This window comes from Ascaphus truei, chromosome 13, assembly GCF_040206685.1.
Source record: "Ascaphus truei isolate aAscTru1 chromosome 13, aAscTru1.hap1, whole genome shotgun sequence".
Taxonomy (NCBI): Eukaryota; Metazoa; Chordata; class Amphibia; order Anura; family Ascaphidae; genus Ascaphus; species Ascaphus truei.
In genome coordinates, this window is record NC_134495.1 from 23,357,830 (window position 1) to 23,373,102 (window position 15,273).

A 15,273-nucleotide genomic window follows, 5' to 3' on the forward strand; every position below is an offset into this window, starting at 1 on the left:
AGTGTGATAAAGGCACACTCTAGCCTCTCTGGAATGACAGGTGCCACCGCAGGTCTGCCTCCGATGTTCCATGCCAATCATGCTGGGCACTTCCACGTTTGCGAGCGCACACCACAGTACGGTGTCCCAGTGGGGTCAGGATGGCTGGCCGGTGACCTCCGAGTGGCAAAAAACCCTACGCATGTCACCAGTTAAGGAATCGGCTTCCTGACCTTGCGGAAGCCGATTCTTTGACGAAGGCGAAACGCATAGGTTTTTGCCACTCAGGGGACACCGGCCAGCCATCCTGACCCCACTGGGACACCGTACTGTGGTGCGTGTGCAGACACGGAGGTGCCAACATGAGTGGAGCATCGGAGGCAGACCTGTGGCGTCAATTGTGTCTTTCCAGAGAGGCTAGAGTGTTCCCTTATCACACCCATTGCACCGAATAGACTGGGAATGTGTGTGAGTGCAATCCCTACATTTCCCTGTTCTGTTGCTGTAATAAACTGTATAATGCTATGTCCCTCTCATTGTTTATTCTGAAAAGGATTCAAGCTTGCAGTTACCAACATCCATGTTCTATTACGATTGCAGACAGGCTGCGAGTGCTTTATTTCACTTAATGAGCACTGCACCAGTTCACTTATAACTTATTTGCGCCTTATACGGTTTTACCATTGATCACATGGTACTAGTGACCGTTTTTTAGGCTGCACTAAGACACAAATCAGTTTGTGCTCTATATTGTGTCACAGTTAAGAATCGAAGTTTAGTAAAATGTGCATTTGAGGGGAAAAAAAATGAAAGCAAAATCATTAATCAGGTGTGTTAGCCACAGAGCTACTCATATGCTTCGTTAAGCAGGTGTCTTAAGGTGTGTCTTAAATGTGGGTAGAAAGGGTGCTAGTCGGGTATTGAGGGGGAAGGGCATTCCAGAGGTGTGGGGCAGTCAGCGAGAGGTTTAAGGCAGGAGAGGGCTTTAGATACAAAGGGGGGTAGAGAGAAGACATCTTTGAGCGGAACGCATAGTCGGGATGGTGTATAGCGAGATGGCGAAACGCGACAAGTTCACATTGGTCTTAATTACACCTGGAGGAGGGTCTCTAAATCTGCACAAACATAACTGGGGAGCTGTTGAATGGTGTGTGTTACCTGATCGATCGTTGTACATACTCACCCAGAAGCACACGGTTTCTCACATGGGACTTCAGGTCTTTTCTATGGGGTAAAAGTGTTGGAAGTGTTAAAGCCACTCCAAAAATCACAGTGGTGGCCATATTTGATCAATACCAACCTCAAATATTTGAAAGACAAAACATACAGTATACATTTTTTTAACTGATCTCTTAAACTCAGACACCAACACTAAGATTACACATATTAAAAAGACACCATATTACAGTGCCAACACACTCAAAACCTTTTTGAAAAGACACCGAAAAAGCAAAATACTATTTGCTTTACCTCCCAAAGTGAGGTAGAACATACAGGGGTGACTGCAAACTTAACATAAAAGGTTTGTGAAGGGACATAAGATAAATAGGTTTTTAAACTTTTAGGAGGGTCTCCTGTTTTCAAAAACAGGGACAGAACTGGTGCAAACAACAGCTCCATATATATTTGGGAAACACCCAATTGTCTGTCGGGTTTAACAAATAATCTGCATCTACTGTACTTTGCCCCAGCTGGAAGACTGAGGGTGTCAGGGATTTGAGGCGACTCTAGGACATGTTACAGCGCATGTAGAGTAGACAGACACCCACCTCGTGGCGCTCCATACAGCAGAGACCGGCTTCCAGTGCGGCCATCCGGTCGGTCAGTGTAACTCGGGGGAAAACTCTTGAGATAAATTAAGAAGTGCCGACAGGTTGTTACAGTATATCAGAAGGGTCCACATGACAGGATACGACGACAGCGAGAGTGTGAAATTATATATAGACTTGGATACAGCACCAGGAAGGTCAGGGCTGCCAGAGACAGAGTGGGACCATTTGGTCACGGTGGAAAAACAAAACAAAAAACAACCAAATGTCCTTGACCAGCCAGAGAGCTCTGCAACACATTATACAGACAGGATACATATATACTTCTACCCTTTGGACACAGGAGGCGCAGATTATATTGTGGCCATAAAAAAACCCTGGACTTTCTCCTCCCCAACCACCACACCCTCTCTTTTATGACTCGCTATACTGGTGTTCCACATTTTGCCCTCTGTGCCTCACTCTGTGCCATTGTCTGTTAATGCACTGTGCACGTCTGTTGGCAGAGATTGATATTGTGCCTTCATTGCTTCCGTCGCATTGCTTCCGGTGGGGACTTCAGTAACATATTTTGGCATAATAACTTGTATTCGTTATTTACGTACGAGTGCTGGGAACCACGTTGGGTGATATAGTGTGGCCGTCACGCACTCTCTGCTTTTATAGTTCCCCCTTCACGAGCTCATGATTATCACCGGCCCTTCAGAACTTGGTTGGCCATGCGCCCAGATTTACAACCTAGGATAGAAGTGGTTCTGGCACCAATTCAATTTTTAGCAAAGCTTCAAAACATCTACAGGTCCCACTACAAGCCCCTATTTAATGTGCCATGAAGCCGCTGCCCAGAGCTGGAGAAGAACTTTATTCAAATTAATGGGACTAAAATCATCTCCAGATTAATTGTAGAAGGGCCATAAGCAAATCACAAATTGTGTATTAACAAAACAAAAAAAAAGTTCTTGCACACTTTTTCCTATTCTTTGTATGGCGTGTGTCATGTTCATACATACAAACACAGATATGCCATCGTGGAGAGAAGTATTCAAATACGGGATCGTATGGAAAGGGTGAAGAGAACTATAACCCTCCATATATTTGAGAGGAACCACATGAGCAAGGGCAGTGTAAGAAGACTCCTGCTAAAGATTCCAGTTGTACATGGGAAAGTAGGACTCCTTGTACAAGACGTTCACTACACACTGTACAGCAAAGACACGCTTATTTACAGGTCCGACATGTTCAGAAAACTGCCTCTCCCGATAGTCACTCAGCATACAATGCTTCTGCTGCCGCCAGGGATTCTGGGTAATGATATGCAAGTGGTGCATCACTCTCTGCTTCTGATCCATTTAAAAACATGGATCCCTACAAGTTTAAGCCCATCGCTTTACACAGTTTTTACAGCATAGTCTGGGTTAAAGAAGTGCATTGTCAGCAAACCTACTCACAGGCAGCGGTATTGAGCTTTTGGGTCTCAGTGTGAGGTCGGCTACTGACCTTGCAATGTGAAGCTGGTAGTGGCTACAATCATGTCCACAAAGTAAAAAATAAATAAATAAAAAAAATGCAGCATGTGACATTATTCCCTCAGATAAGTGGAGTTCTCATCATAACTCAGAATATCAGTTTCCTCTAGGATTTAATGTCAGTGCTGGTCCAGAATATCCCAACATTTCCCACCAGAGGGCACTATAAAGCCGGCAACATCTGTACTCTGATCTAGTAAAACAAAATCTGTCACATGTAGCCAGGCTCCCCAGACTCACCCCTATCGCTGTATGCGCAGGGAAGGTTGCAGCGAGTGTAGGGAGCGCTCCGACGTACCGGAGGCTCCGCAGTAGCTGAGCGATCAGGGCGCCGCCATGTTGGGTGCTCGCGCAAGCGCAGCGGGCCATGGAGCAGAGGTCGCGCATGCGCGGCAAGAGGTTGCCAAGCCCGCGAAAGAGGAGCGGCTCCTATAGGGTGCAGCGCACGGGACTTCGAGTCCCAGCAGGTATAGCGAAACCAGGTGACGCCAGGGAGCCTATAGGGCGGCCAGGATATCGGGAGGAAGGTTAGAGGTTGCGCAGGGGAGCACGCTTGTCAGAGCCGAGCAGGAAGGAGAAGGAGCTCTATGTATAGGGAGGCCAACAGCCCCTACACTAGACCAGTAATACAATGGGATGGTGTTTTTGCAGGGAAAAATGTAGAAGATAAACGGGCAGTCAAACATTGTTAGAAAATTACACTTCGTGTATACCCTTTGGTAATAAGTATAAAATAAAGAAGTCAAAACCAATGTGGCTAAATAAACAGGTAGGGGAGGAAATGGACAAGAAGAGGAAGGCGTTTAGATTATTTAAGTCAGAAGGGACGGAGACATCGTATCAGAATTATAAGGAATGTAACAAAAGAGCAATCAAATTAGTAAAAATGGATAATGAAAAAAAGGATTGCAATAAGGATTGTAAGATCAACCCTAAAACGTTCTTGAAGTACCTAAACCAAAACATGAGAAAAGAAAATATAGGACCCTTTCAGTGAGATGGGCAGGCAGATTATTGGAGATAAGGAAAAAGCAGAGTTATTAAACAAATTATTTGCCTCTGTTTACCAGGGAAGAATCAATTTCAATAGTAGTGCCGCAGAAGGAAGCCACAACCTCCATATTAATGAACAATTGGTTAACTGAGGAAGTAGTTCATAAGCGGCTTGAAATAATTAAAGTAAATAAGGCACCTGGCCCCGATGGCATACATCCAAGAGTTCTCAAGGAGTTAGGTTCAGTAATAGCCAAATCATTATATTTACTTTTTAAGGACTCCATTTCCACAGGCTCAGTACTAGAAGATTGGCGTAAAGCAGATGTGGTGCCTATATTTAAAAAGGGAGCTGGATCACAAGCGGGGAATTACAAACCTGTAAGCCTTACTTCAATAGTGGGGAAACTACTTGATTAATACAGGATAATATTCAGGAATACCTAATGGAAAACAAAATTAGTAATAGTCAGCATGGATTTATGAAGGATAGATCATGCCAATGTGGTGCCTATATTTAAAAAGGGAGCTGGATCACAAGCGGGGAATTACAAACCTGTAAGCCTTACTTCAATAGTGGGGAAACTACTTGATTAATACAGGATAATATTCAGGAATACCTAATGGAAAACAAAATTAGTAATAGTCAGCATGGATTTATGAAGGATAGATCATGCCAAACTAACCTTGTTTCTTTGAGGAGGCAAGTTGAAATGTAGACCAGGGTAATGCAGTTCATGTGGTCTACTTAGATTTTGCAAAGGCTTTTGATACGGTTCCACACAAGAGGTTAGTGTGCAAAATAAAGCGAAATGGACTCAATATAAACATATGCACCTGGATTGAAAACTGGTTGAAGGACAGACAGTTGTCATAAATGGAACTTTTTCCAGTTGCGCCAAGGTCGTGAGTGGAGTACCTCAGGGATCGGTACCCCTGCTTTTTAACTTGTTTATTAATGACCTGGAGGTTGGCATCGAGACAAAGTCTCCATCTTTGCTGACAATACTAAATTGTGTGAGGTAGTATGATCAGAGCAGAATGTAATTTCTCTCCAGAAGGACTTGGGCAGGTAAATGGCAGATGAGGTATAATACAGATAAATGTAAGGTTAAGCATTTGGGACGCAAGAATAAACTGGTGACTTACACATTAAATGGGGATAAATTAAGGAAATCTTTGATGGAGAAGGATTTAGGAGCGCTTGTAGACAGCAGGCTTAGCAATAGTGCCCAAAATCATGCAGTAGCTGCAAAGGCAAACAAGATCTTATCTGCATTAAACGGGCAATAGATGGAAGGGAAGTAAACATAATTATGCCCCTTTACAAAGCATTAGTAAGACCACACCTTGAATATGGAGTACAATTGTGGGCACCAATCCTAAGAAAAGACATTGTGGAACAAGGGAGAGTGCAGAGAAGAGCCACCAAATTAATAAAGGGAATGTATAATCTAATTTATGAGGAGAGGCTAGCTAAATTAGATTTATTTACATTAGAAAAGAGGCGTCTAAGAGGGGATATGATAACTATATACAAATATATTCGGGGGACAGTACAGGGAGCTTTCAAAAAGAACTATTCATCCCACGGGCAGTACAAATGACTCAGGGGCCATCCCTTAAGGTTGGAGGAAAGGCGATTTCACCAGCAACAAAGGAAAGGGTTCTTTACAGTAAGGCCAGTTACAATGTGGAATTCATTACCCATGGAGACTAATGGCAGATACAATAGGTTTGTTAAAAAAAAAAAAAAAAAAAAGAGAAGGTTGGACATTTTTTTAGATAGGAAAGGTATACAGGGATATACCAAATAAGTATACATGGGAAGAATGTTGATCCAGGGAGAAATCTGATTGTAAATTCTTGGAATCAGGAAGGAATTAATTTTTCCCCTTATGAGATATATCATTCAATGATAACACTGGGGTTTTTGTTTGCCTTCCTCTGGATCAATAAGTATACATACATACAGGATCAAGTATCTTGTCTAAATTTAGCATAGGTTAAACTTTATGGACCTATGTCTTTTTTCAACTTCATCTACTATGTAACGGCACCAGCAGATATTTTAGTAACAGTGCAGGGCCGTGTACAAACAGGAAACTAATGGACTGATTAACTCTTTTCTGCGATGACGTTAGGTGGTGTCGGACCGTCAATGGTCACAGAGGTGCTATGTACTGTGAAGAAGTCAGGTCAACTACTGTATTCCAAAAGTGAAGGACTCTGGGAAAAGTGAGATCAGTAGATAATCTGCGGTCTGAAGTACAGATCTTTGGTATTGAAAAATTAGCCAAACAAATACACCTTTCACTTTGTTAAGCCCCAGAATTGCTGTACTTATTTTGATACATAGGGGTCATAGTAATCCTGCAACATGTGCCATTTCCAGTTAATCTGTTAGACTATTGTAATACTGACCTGTCCTAGGACGTTAACAGTATGATAGGGATGATCCTGCAGTTAAAACACCCATCAGGGAAAAGAATATTACATCCCTGTGTCAGAACATTAGATATACATGTACTGCACATTATCTCAGCAGACTTATCGTACGATCTCATAGGGCGAGATAGTGATCTTTCTAAATTTGGTGAAAGCACTCCTGAAGATAGAGAGAGATTTAGCTGTAGGATTAGGTGCTCACTGGACGATCAGTGTTCACCTCTCCGGATGAAAACAATACAAAAATAGAAAGTGCCCTCGGCACTTCAGCATTAGAAATATAATAATAATAATAATAATAATAATAATAATAATAATAAACCTCATGAGATACAAACAAAATCCAAGTGACGTTGCGAGCCAAAAACATCGCTCAGATGTTATGGTTTGTATCTCATGATGTGTTAAATAAATGCATCTTTATATTTTTCTGGAAAATAAAAAATAGTATTTAGTCCAACAAGCAAACATTTAGCCCAATGTTCCGGTCCCCCAGGAACCTTCTTCAAAGGTCGGAAACGTCAGGCTAAATACCAATTTTCCCACTCCTGTGCCGTGCCGGTATTTTGGAACACCAACGTGACCCTTACCGACTCACAGTTGACCCCGCGCTACCTTGCACCACAGCGGCCTGCACATGCACTAGTGTGGGACGCAGCGCCTTGATAACGCATGCGGAGTATGTTTGATGTAGGAGGTTGTTGCTCTCCCTAATTATTATACCTGGGAGGGTCTCTAAATCTGAATAAATATACACCTATTCAAGCTGTTGCTTGGTGCATGCGTCACATGATGGATGGTTATTGTTTCTTGGATAGCGCTGATGTGTACTCAGCGCTGTACACCGAATTATGCCGGCATAATAAATACCTGTAGAGCTTACAAATCTATTTTTTTGGGTGCCTAAGGCATGGGGGGGGGGGGGGGGGGGAGAGAGAAGGTGACTTGGCCAGGGACAAAAAGGAGCAGACACTGGGTTTTGAACCAGGTTCCCCTTCAAACTAAAACTACGCCTTCAGCCCGTGATTTTGTACACCATTATATATGGCTGTATATTACCCATAAGCACATGCTTCCACTCTGTGGGTTGAAGGTGGTGACAGTCTCATTGTACAGTACCAACAAAAAGACGACCAGATATCTCCTCTTAAACAAGCTGAGAAACTACGTACCGTACATAAAAAAGGCAAACTCCAGCGGTGGCCTTATTTCTTTAATACCAACATCCAAATGTGTATATATAAAAAACTGACTGCACGTGTGTCTAATACCTCTAAAATTAGACATATTAAGAGACTGAATGGTGCCACTCCCAAAAATTACAAGCACGCCCTTAGGGTGCTGCATTGTATAACAAGAAAGTCACTGCACCCAACTTAAAAAAAGTTTGAGAAGCAATATTCATAAAATGTTTTGCAAAAGTTTAGAGCAGTGTTTAACTTTTTTTTAAGGAGCCCCAAAAGCGCATCTGGGATCAGATGCATTGTATTTCTGTACAGATCTTCTGTATTTGGTACCATTTTGAAATGACCTGACAATTGCAGGGAACCTCTTTTAGGGATGTCAGGGGAATCCAAGTGTCCCTGTTGAAACACTGGTTTAGAGGGTCGACTAAGCCCTCGGCGGCGCCGAGTGAGCGCCACGCGCCGTGATGAAACAATGTGTGTGGCGCATGGCACTCAGCTCCCTGCAGAGACAATGGAAATTTGTTTCTGCAGCTCGCTGGTGCGTCACGTGAGCGATTTGCCCAATGATGGCAAACCAGCTACACGATGTCATGGCCGCCCCCCCCCAACTAGCTGGCCAGGAATTGTACGGCCAAGCAATGCGCATGATGTCAAGGCGCTCGAGCACCAGCGCACATGCTGCCAGCCTGGCCGCAGTCTTAGGCCCCCTCGCCCGCGCAGAGGCTGTGGAAAAGCGGGTGCTTTCCCTGGGCATGGTTGACGGGCCGTGCCTATGGCGTCACGGAGCTGGTTCGCCCTCATTGGGCCAACCGCACACGTGACCGGCCTGTCGTGCCAAGAAATCAGTTTCAACCGATTACTTGCGCAGCACTCGCCTCCTCCTGTACCGCGCACCCGTAACCACTGCCTTAAGGCAATCTGTTGGCTCAGCATGCGGACGCCTCGGCACGGGCTGCGGTACCATGGCCCCAGCCTTACAGTATAAGAAAAAGGTCTCCGGTTTTCAAAAACTAGAACACTGGTGCACAAAACCCTTTATATTTCCCAGACCAACATCTAAATTGTTTCTGTTGGATGTAACTAATGGACCTGGCACCTGTGTCAGTTTTGCTTCAGCTACAAGACTGGTGCAAAGAATGTGAGGCTTTTCTATAAGGAAACGGAGAGCGTGCTTATTTACCTCTCCGAGGGCGAGTTTGCTTCAGTGTCTTCATCAATAAGATTATAACGTGGCTGTAAAAATGCAGTCTCTGTTTTTGTAGTCCCCCCCCTTCACCAGCTCATGGCTATAGTGTAGGTCACCGCCCCCTCACAACGGGTGGAGTCATGCTAACCGCTTGTATTTCTGGCAAAGCCAGAAGTGTATAGGTGCCAGAAATGTATAGGTGCCACTTAAGGCCTGCGGGGGTGCAGCGACAGGGGAAGAGAGCGAGAGCAGCAGCTGCTGCAGTGCAGAGTGGGTCTGGGCTGCAGGCACTAAGACTCACCCTCCCTCCCCCCCCCCTTCCCCGAGGGGAAGCCAGTCAGGCTGATGGCAGAGCTGCAGGGGAGACTGGTTGCTGGACCGGATGGTGGGGGTTAAAAATCACAAGCCCGGACGGGTGCTGCAGTGAATTCAGTGGAGGAGAGGCCGGCCGGGCACATGGAATAAGTGCAGCCACTATGCACCGCCGCACCCTCCCCCCCTGCGATGCCCCTACAGTGGAGCAGAGGTCCCACCCACCGGATCGCTTCAGCCCCAGCGTATGCAGCGAGAGAGAGGAATCCTGGCACAGGGAGGCAAGCCCAAGGGAGGGAGGGAGAGGGGGAGAGTGCCCATAGGGCTCTGGGAGATAAGGGAGCATTGGAGTGTGGGTACAGAAAAGGAAAAATATTGTAGTTTTATTTCAATCTGCCTTATTCCCCACACACTTTCCCTTGGACTCAGTGTCCCCCCTAAACCTCATATACAGTTGAGGCACCCACAAACCCTACACTGGTTGTGGGTCACCTGGGCACTAGCTGGGATACCTCCCTTAACCTAGGGATTCCCTCAGCTACAGGAATACGTGTTTCATTCCTGTGCCTCATTCTCCTTTCAGGGCTGTGCTGAAGCAGGGTACCCTAGTGGCGAGTCGTGTTTGCGTTTTCAAAAAGGGACAATGTGCCTACATGTATCCGAGAATCAGGCATTATTCCCGGGTACGTTTATGGGGGAACCGGCAACTCCGAACCCCGACCTCCTAGGCACAGTCTGTCAACGGTTCCTCCGCAACATCCCCCCCCTTGAAACTCACCCACTAGCAACCCCTGCTTCAATGCCCGAAAAGGAAAAAACAAAAAATACTTTTATTAGACAGGGGGTGGGGGGGGGGGGGGGGGAAAGAGGAGAGAAAGAGGGGAGTGAGATGTAATAGATGACAGAGGAGAAGAAGAATAAATAAATAAAAAACACCCCTCAAACTGGCACTGTGTCAGAGTAATTTAAAACACTTGATCTCCTGCTTTATAGCGTTTGGAGCCAGACTCGTAAAGCTGAATACCACATCTCCAGATATATACGTACCTGGAGAGTTCACCTCCTCTGGTGCGGCGTGTGAAAATCCATTTTGAATATCTTAAGCAACAGCATAATGACCCTATACTGCAGAATATACAGGTGATACACACCCACACACGTAAATAAAATTATAATAAAACATAAAACAAAATAATACCCTGTGCACCAATATATAATTGCAAGTAATTGTTTATATAATCAATCCTACCAATATTAATTGAATATTTATTTAGACTGTTGAGTAGATAAACGTATAGTACAGTGTATCTGGAACAGAATGGAGAATAGTGCAATCTAACATGGATTACAGAATCTATAGTGCAGGTAATATTGCTTGTCTCAAGATAGATATTAAAAGTTTGAAGGTGTTAGATTGTCATAGCTGTAGGTTGGGGACTGGTCACTTCTGTCCATGTGGTAAAATGGGAAGCTATGCGAGGGGTCCAACAGCAGGTGCCTTTGGGTCAGAGCCAGGTGCGGCAGCCTAAGGGTGTACATCGAATTCGGACCCAAGGTATTGCGCACCATGAGTGCCCTCATGTAGCAGCAGAGGGGGCGTGGATCATGGTTCAGTTGGTGGGGCTACTTTGACCAGGTCCAGGAATACCATGATTTGATTAATAAAAGGTTGTGGCCATTTGCTCCAAATTAATGTATGTCTTTATTTTGGATAGGTGAGGAGCGTAATGGCGGAAGTTGAGGGTGCAAGGGTGAAGTGTTAAGATAGAGGTATGAGAATATTGTGATCAAATACTTGGTATTTAAGTAATGCCATTAAACAAGTTAATAATCGTTGGTTCTATTTCACTGAAGTCATCACGGAGATCATAGATTCACTAGAGCTTCTTCCCACAGTTTCACCTATTGTAGCAGTTTCCACGCATCCAGGAATGAATGGGCGGGCTAAGTAAATTTACAGTCAATAATTCTGTTAACAGTGGACCCCATGACATTATGGATCTCGCTGTTCCTCAGGCTATAAATGATAGGATTTAGCATGGGTGTCACAACAATATACAGAAGGGATAAGCCTTTATTGAGTCCAGAGGTGCTTCCCGCTGGGGATGCTACATACGTGAAAATAAGTGTCCCATAGAATAAGGAGACCACCATAAGGTGAGACGCACAGGTTTGAAATGCCTTCTGCTTTCCAGTAGAAGACGGGGTCCTCAAAATGGCACATAGAATGGCAGCATAGGATGCAACAATTAATAGGGAGGAGTCCAGCACAACAGCAGAGGCAAATAAGAACATAGACAGCTGGCTGGTGGATATGTCCGTGCAGGACAATGGGAAAAGGGACAGGGCTTCACAAAAAAAGTGGTTGATATGGTTAGGTCCACAGAACAACAACCTGGTTACCATTAGTAAGGGCAAAAAGGATCCCAGGAGCCCTGCTGCCCAAGAGAAGACAGTGAGGTGGATGCAGACAGAGCTTCTCATTAAGGAGGAGTAGCGCAGAGGGTGACATATAGCTAGATATCGGTCATATGCCATAGTGGAAAGGAGTAAACATTCAGTGCACCCAAAGGAACTGCAAAAGAAGAGCTGTAAGAGACAACCAGTGTAGGAGATGGCTTTCCTCTTTTCCAGGATATGGACAAGGGTTTGAGGTACGATCACAGAAGTGTAGCAGATCTCAAGGAAGGAGAAGTTGCCGAGAAAGAAGTACATGGGGTTTTGGAGACGAGGGCTTGGGCACACCAGTGACACAATCAATGTGTTGCCCAAGAGGGTGAAGAGGTAGATACCTAGAATGGCAAAGAACATGACGACCTGATGCTTGCCGGAGATGGAAAATCCTTGGAAAAGGAATTCCTGGACAGAAGACTGGTTACCGAGAGCCATCCCATGCTCTGCACATCAGAAGGAGAACATGCGTTAGAGATTTCAAATATTGGGAAGTGGGGACTGATGAGGATTATGCACGTATGTATATGGGGAAAAAATATATAATAGGAGACAATGGGAATAAGTCCTTCAGACATAAAAGCAAACTTTAGAAAAAGGAGTCCCTGCCCGAAGAGCTTACAGTCTAAGGCTAGGTCCCAGGATCCTGCAGCAGCACGTTGCAGGGACAAGAACCGCCCCGCAAATGGGTCCAGGCCCGCTTGCTGCCTTGTCCACCGCGTTGCATGACCAGATTTTTCTGAAGATAATAAAAAACATTAACAAGCTGGTACATATTTAAATGTATAATATGAACACCCCAATATATTAAAGAGGTACCACATGTACAAGGACATTAGACTCCCTCTCCACATGTAAAGTAAAACTCTACTACCACACGCACACACCTCAGGATTCACTGCCAGTACTGAGACTGGGCTCAGAATATCCCAGCAGAGAAAACTAGAAAGCCAGCTACATCTAGCTAATAAAACAATCCTTCATACAAATAACTAGTGCAGTACAGGCAGCCACCATCCCATATACTGATTGAGCTGATGCCTGTGCAGTACTTAAACTTGGCAACTTTAGTGTAACAGAATGGGCAGCATCCCTGAGACATTAAAAACAGGCAGTTTGCACGCAAGGTGAGGTGTAATCATACTCCCAATCCCAATCCCATACTTCCAACGCATCATAAGTAAAATCATTTAACACACAAGTATAAGTACAATCACAGCGATGTTAAATGATTGTAAAATAGCAAGAAGTGAAAACAAAAAAAAAGTGTCTTAGACCTCCCAGCTGTGCGGCTGGACCCATCTCCACACATTGTAACACCCACTAACCTTAATGGGATCAGCTGTTGGGCTGAACCATACGCCACCCAGATGTATACTCTGTCACACAATGAGAAGTCACTTTACCATGTGTACCTTTATACTGCAAGCTCTCACAGACAGGGCCCTCATTCCCTATATACTGCAAGCTCTCACAGACAGGGCCCTCATTCCCTATATACTGCAAGCTCTCACAGACAGGGCCCTCATTCCCTATATACTGCAAGCTCTCACAGACAGGGCCCTCATTCCCTATATACTGCAAGCTCTCACAGACAGGGCCCTCATTCCCTATATACTGCAAGCTCTCACAGACAGGGCCCTCATTCCCTATATACTGCAAGCTCTCACAGACAGGGCCCTCATTCCCTATATACTGCAAGCTCTCACAGACAGGGCCCTCATTCCCTATATACTGCAAGCTCTCACAGACAGGGCCCTCATTCCCTATATACTGCAAGCTCTCACAGACAGGGCCCTCATTCCCTATATACTGCAAGCTCTCACAGACAGGGCCCTCATTCCCTATATACTGCAAGCTCTCACAGACAGGGCCCTCATTCCCTATATACTGCAAGCTCTCACAGACAGGGCCCTCATTCCCTATATACTGCAAGCTCTCACAGACAGGGCCCTCATTCCCTATATACTGCAAGCTCTCACAGACAGGGCCCTCATTCCCTATATACTGCAAGCTCTCACAGACAGGGCCCTCATTCCCTATATACTGCAAGCTCTCACAGACAGGGCCCTCATTCCCTATATACTGCAAGCTCTCACAGACAGGGCCCTCATTCCCTATATACTGCAAGCTCTCACAGACAGGGCCCTCATTCCCTATATACTGCAAGCTCTCACAGACAGGGCCCTCATTCCCTATATACTGCAAGCTCTCACAGACAGGGCCCTCATTCCCTATATACTGCAAGCTCTCACAGACAGGGCCCTCATTCCCTATATACTGCAAGCTCTCACAGACAGGGCCCTCATTCCCTATATACTGCAAGCTCTCACAGACAGGGCCCTCATTCCCTATATACTGCAAGCTCTCACAGACAGGGCCCTCATTCCCTATATACTGCAAGCTCTCACAGACAGGGCCCTCATTCCCTATATACTGCAAGCTCTCACAGACAGGGCCCTCATTCCCTATATACTGCAAGCTCTCACAGACAGGGCCCTCACTCCCTATATACTGCAAGCTCTCACAGACAGGGCCCTCATTCCATATATACTGCAAGCTCCCAGGAGCAGGGCCCTCATTCCCTATATACTGCAAGCTCCCAGGAGCAGGGCCCTCATTCCCTATATACTGCAAGCTCCCAGGAGCAGGGCCCTCATTCCCTATATACTGCAAGCTCTCACAGACAGGGCCCTCATTCCCTATATACTGCAAGCTCTCACAGACAGGGCCCTCATTCCATATATACTGCAAGCTCCCAGGAGCAGGGCCCTCATTCCCTATATACTGCAAGCTCCCAGGAGCAGGGCCCTCATTCCCTATATACTGCAAGCTCCCAGGAGCAGGGCCCTCATTCCCTATATACTGCAAGCTCCCAGGAGCAGGGCCCTCATTCCCTATATACTGCAAGCTCTCACAGACAGGGCCCTCATTCCCTATATACTGCAAGCTCTCACAGACAGGGCCCTCATTCCATATATACTGCAAGCTCTCACAGACAGGGCCCTCATTCCATATATACTGCAAGCTCCCAGGAGCAGGGCCCTCATTCCCTATATACTGCAAGCTCCCAGGAGCAGGGCCCTCATTCCCTATATACTGCAAGCTCTCACAGACAGGGCCCTCATTCCCTATATACTGCAAGCTCTCACAGACAGGGCCCTCATTCCTTATATACTGCAAGCTCCCAGGAGCAGGGCCCTCATTCCCTATATACTGCAAGCTCTCACAGACAGGGCCCTCATTCCCTATATACTGCAAGCTCTCACAGACAGGGCCCTCATTCCCTATATACTGCAAGCTCTCACAGACAGGGCCCTCATTCCCTATATACTGCAAGCTCTCACAGACAGGGCCCTCATTCCCTATATACTGCAAGCTCTCACAGACAGGGCCCTCATTCCCTATATACTGCAAGCTCT

At 45.6% G+C, this 15,273-nt stretch overlaps 2 protein-coding genes across 3 annotated transcripts in view; both read right to left on the reverse strand.

Annotated features, from left to right (window-relative positions):
* Window positions 1-9,394, reverse strand: part of PLA2G4C (phospholipase A2 group IVC) — a 30,396-nt gene extending 21,002 nt beyond the window's left edge. The window contains exons 1-3 of one of the 2 annotated variants that reach the window (XM_075568950.1): window positions 9,083-9,394; window positions 1,749-1,824; window positions 1,163-1,203 (exon numbers count right to left, since the gene is read on the reverse strand). In XM_075568950.1, coding sequence (XP_075425065.1) covers window positions 1,163-1,203; window positions 1,749-1,793 — 86 coding nt within the window. In that variant the 5' untranslated portion in view covers window positions 1,794-1,824; window positions 9,083-9,394. The remainder of the gene's footprint in view (window positions 1-1,162; window positions 1,204-1,748; window positions 1,825-9,082) is intronic. The other variant, XM_075568951.1, reaches the window with a different exon arrangement.
* A 1,255-nt stretch (window positions 9,395-10,649) lies between these two features.
* On the reverse strand, window positions 10,650-12,291 carry LOC142464524 (olfactory receptor 2D2-like). Its single transcript, XM_075567902.1, has one exon. It carries the CDS (start codon window positions 12,287-12,289, stop codon window positions 11,345-11,347), a length of 945 nt encoding a protein of 314 aa, XP_075424017.1. The 5' UTR covers window positions 12,290-12,291; the 3' UTR covers window positions 10,650-11,344.
* Window positions 12,292-15,273: the final 2,982 nt, after the last annotated feature.

What these genes read in the sequence shown, in the direction of transcription:
- LOC142464524 (XM_075567902.1), bottom strand. Translation starts at nt 12,289, where the DNA reads ATGGCTCTCGGTAACCAGTCTTCTGTCCAGGAATTCCTTTTCCAAGGA.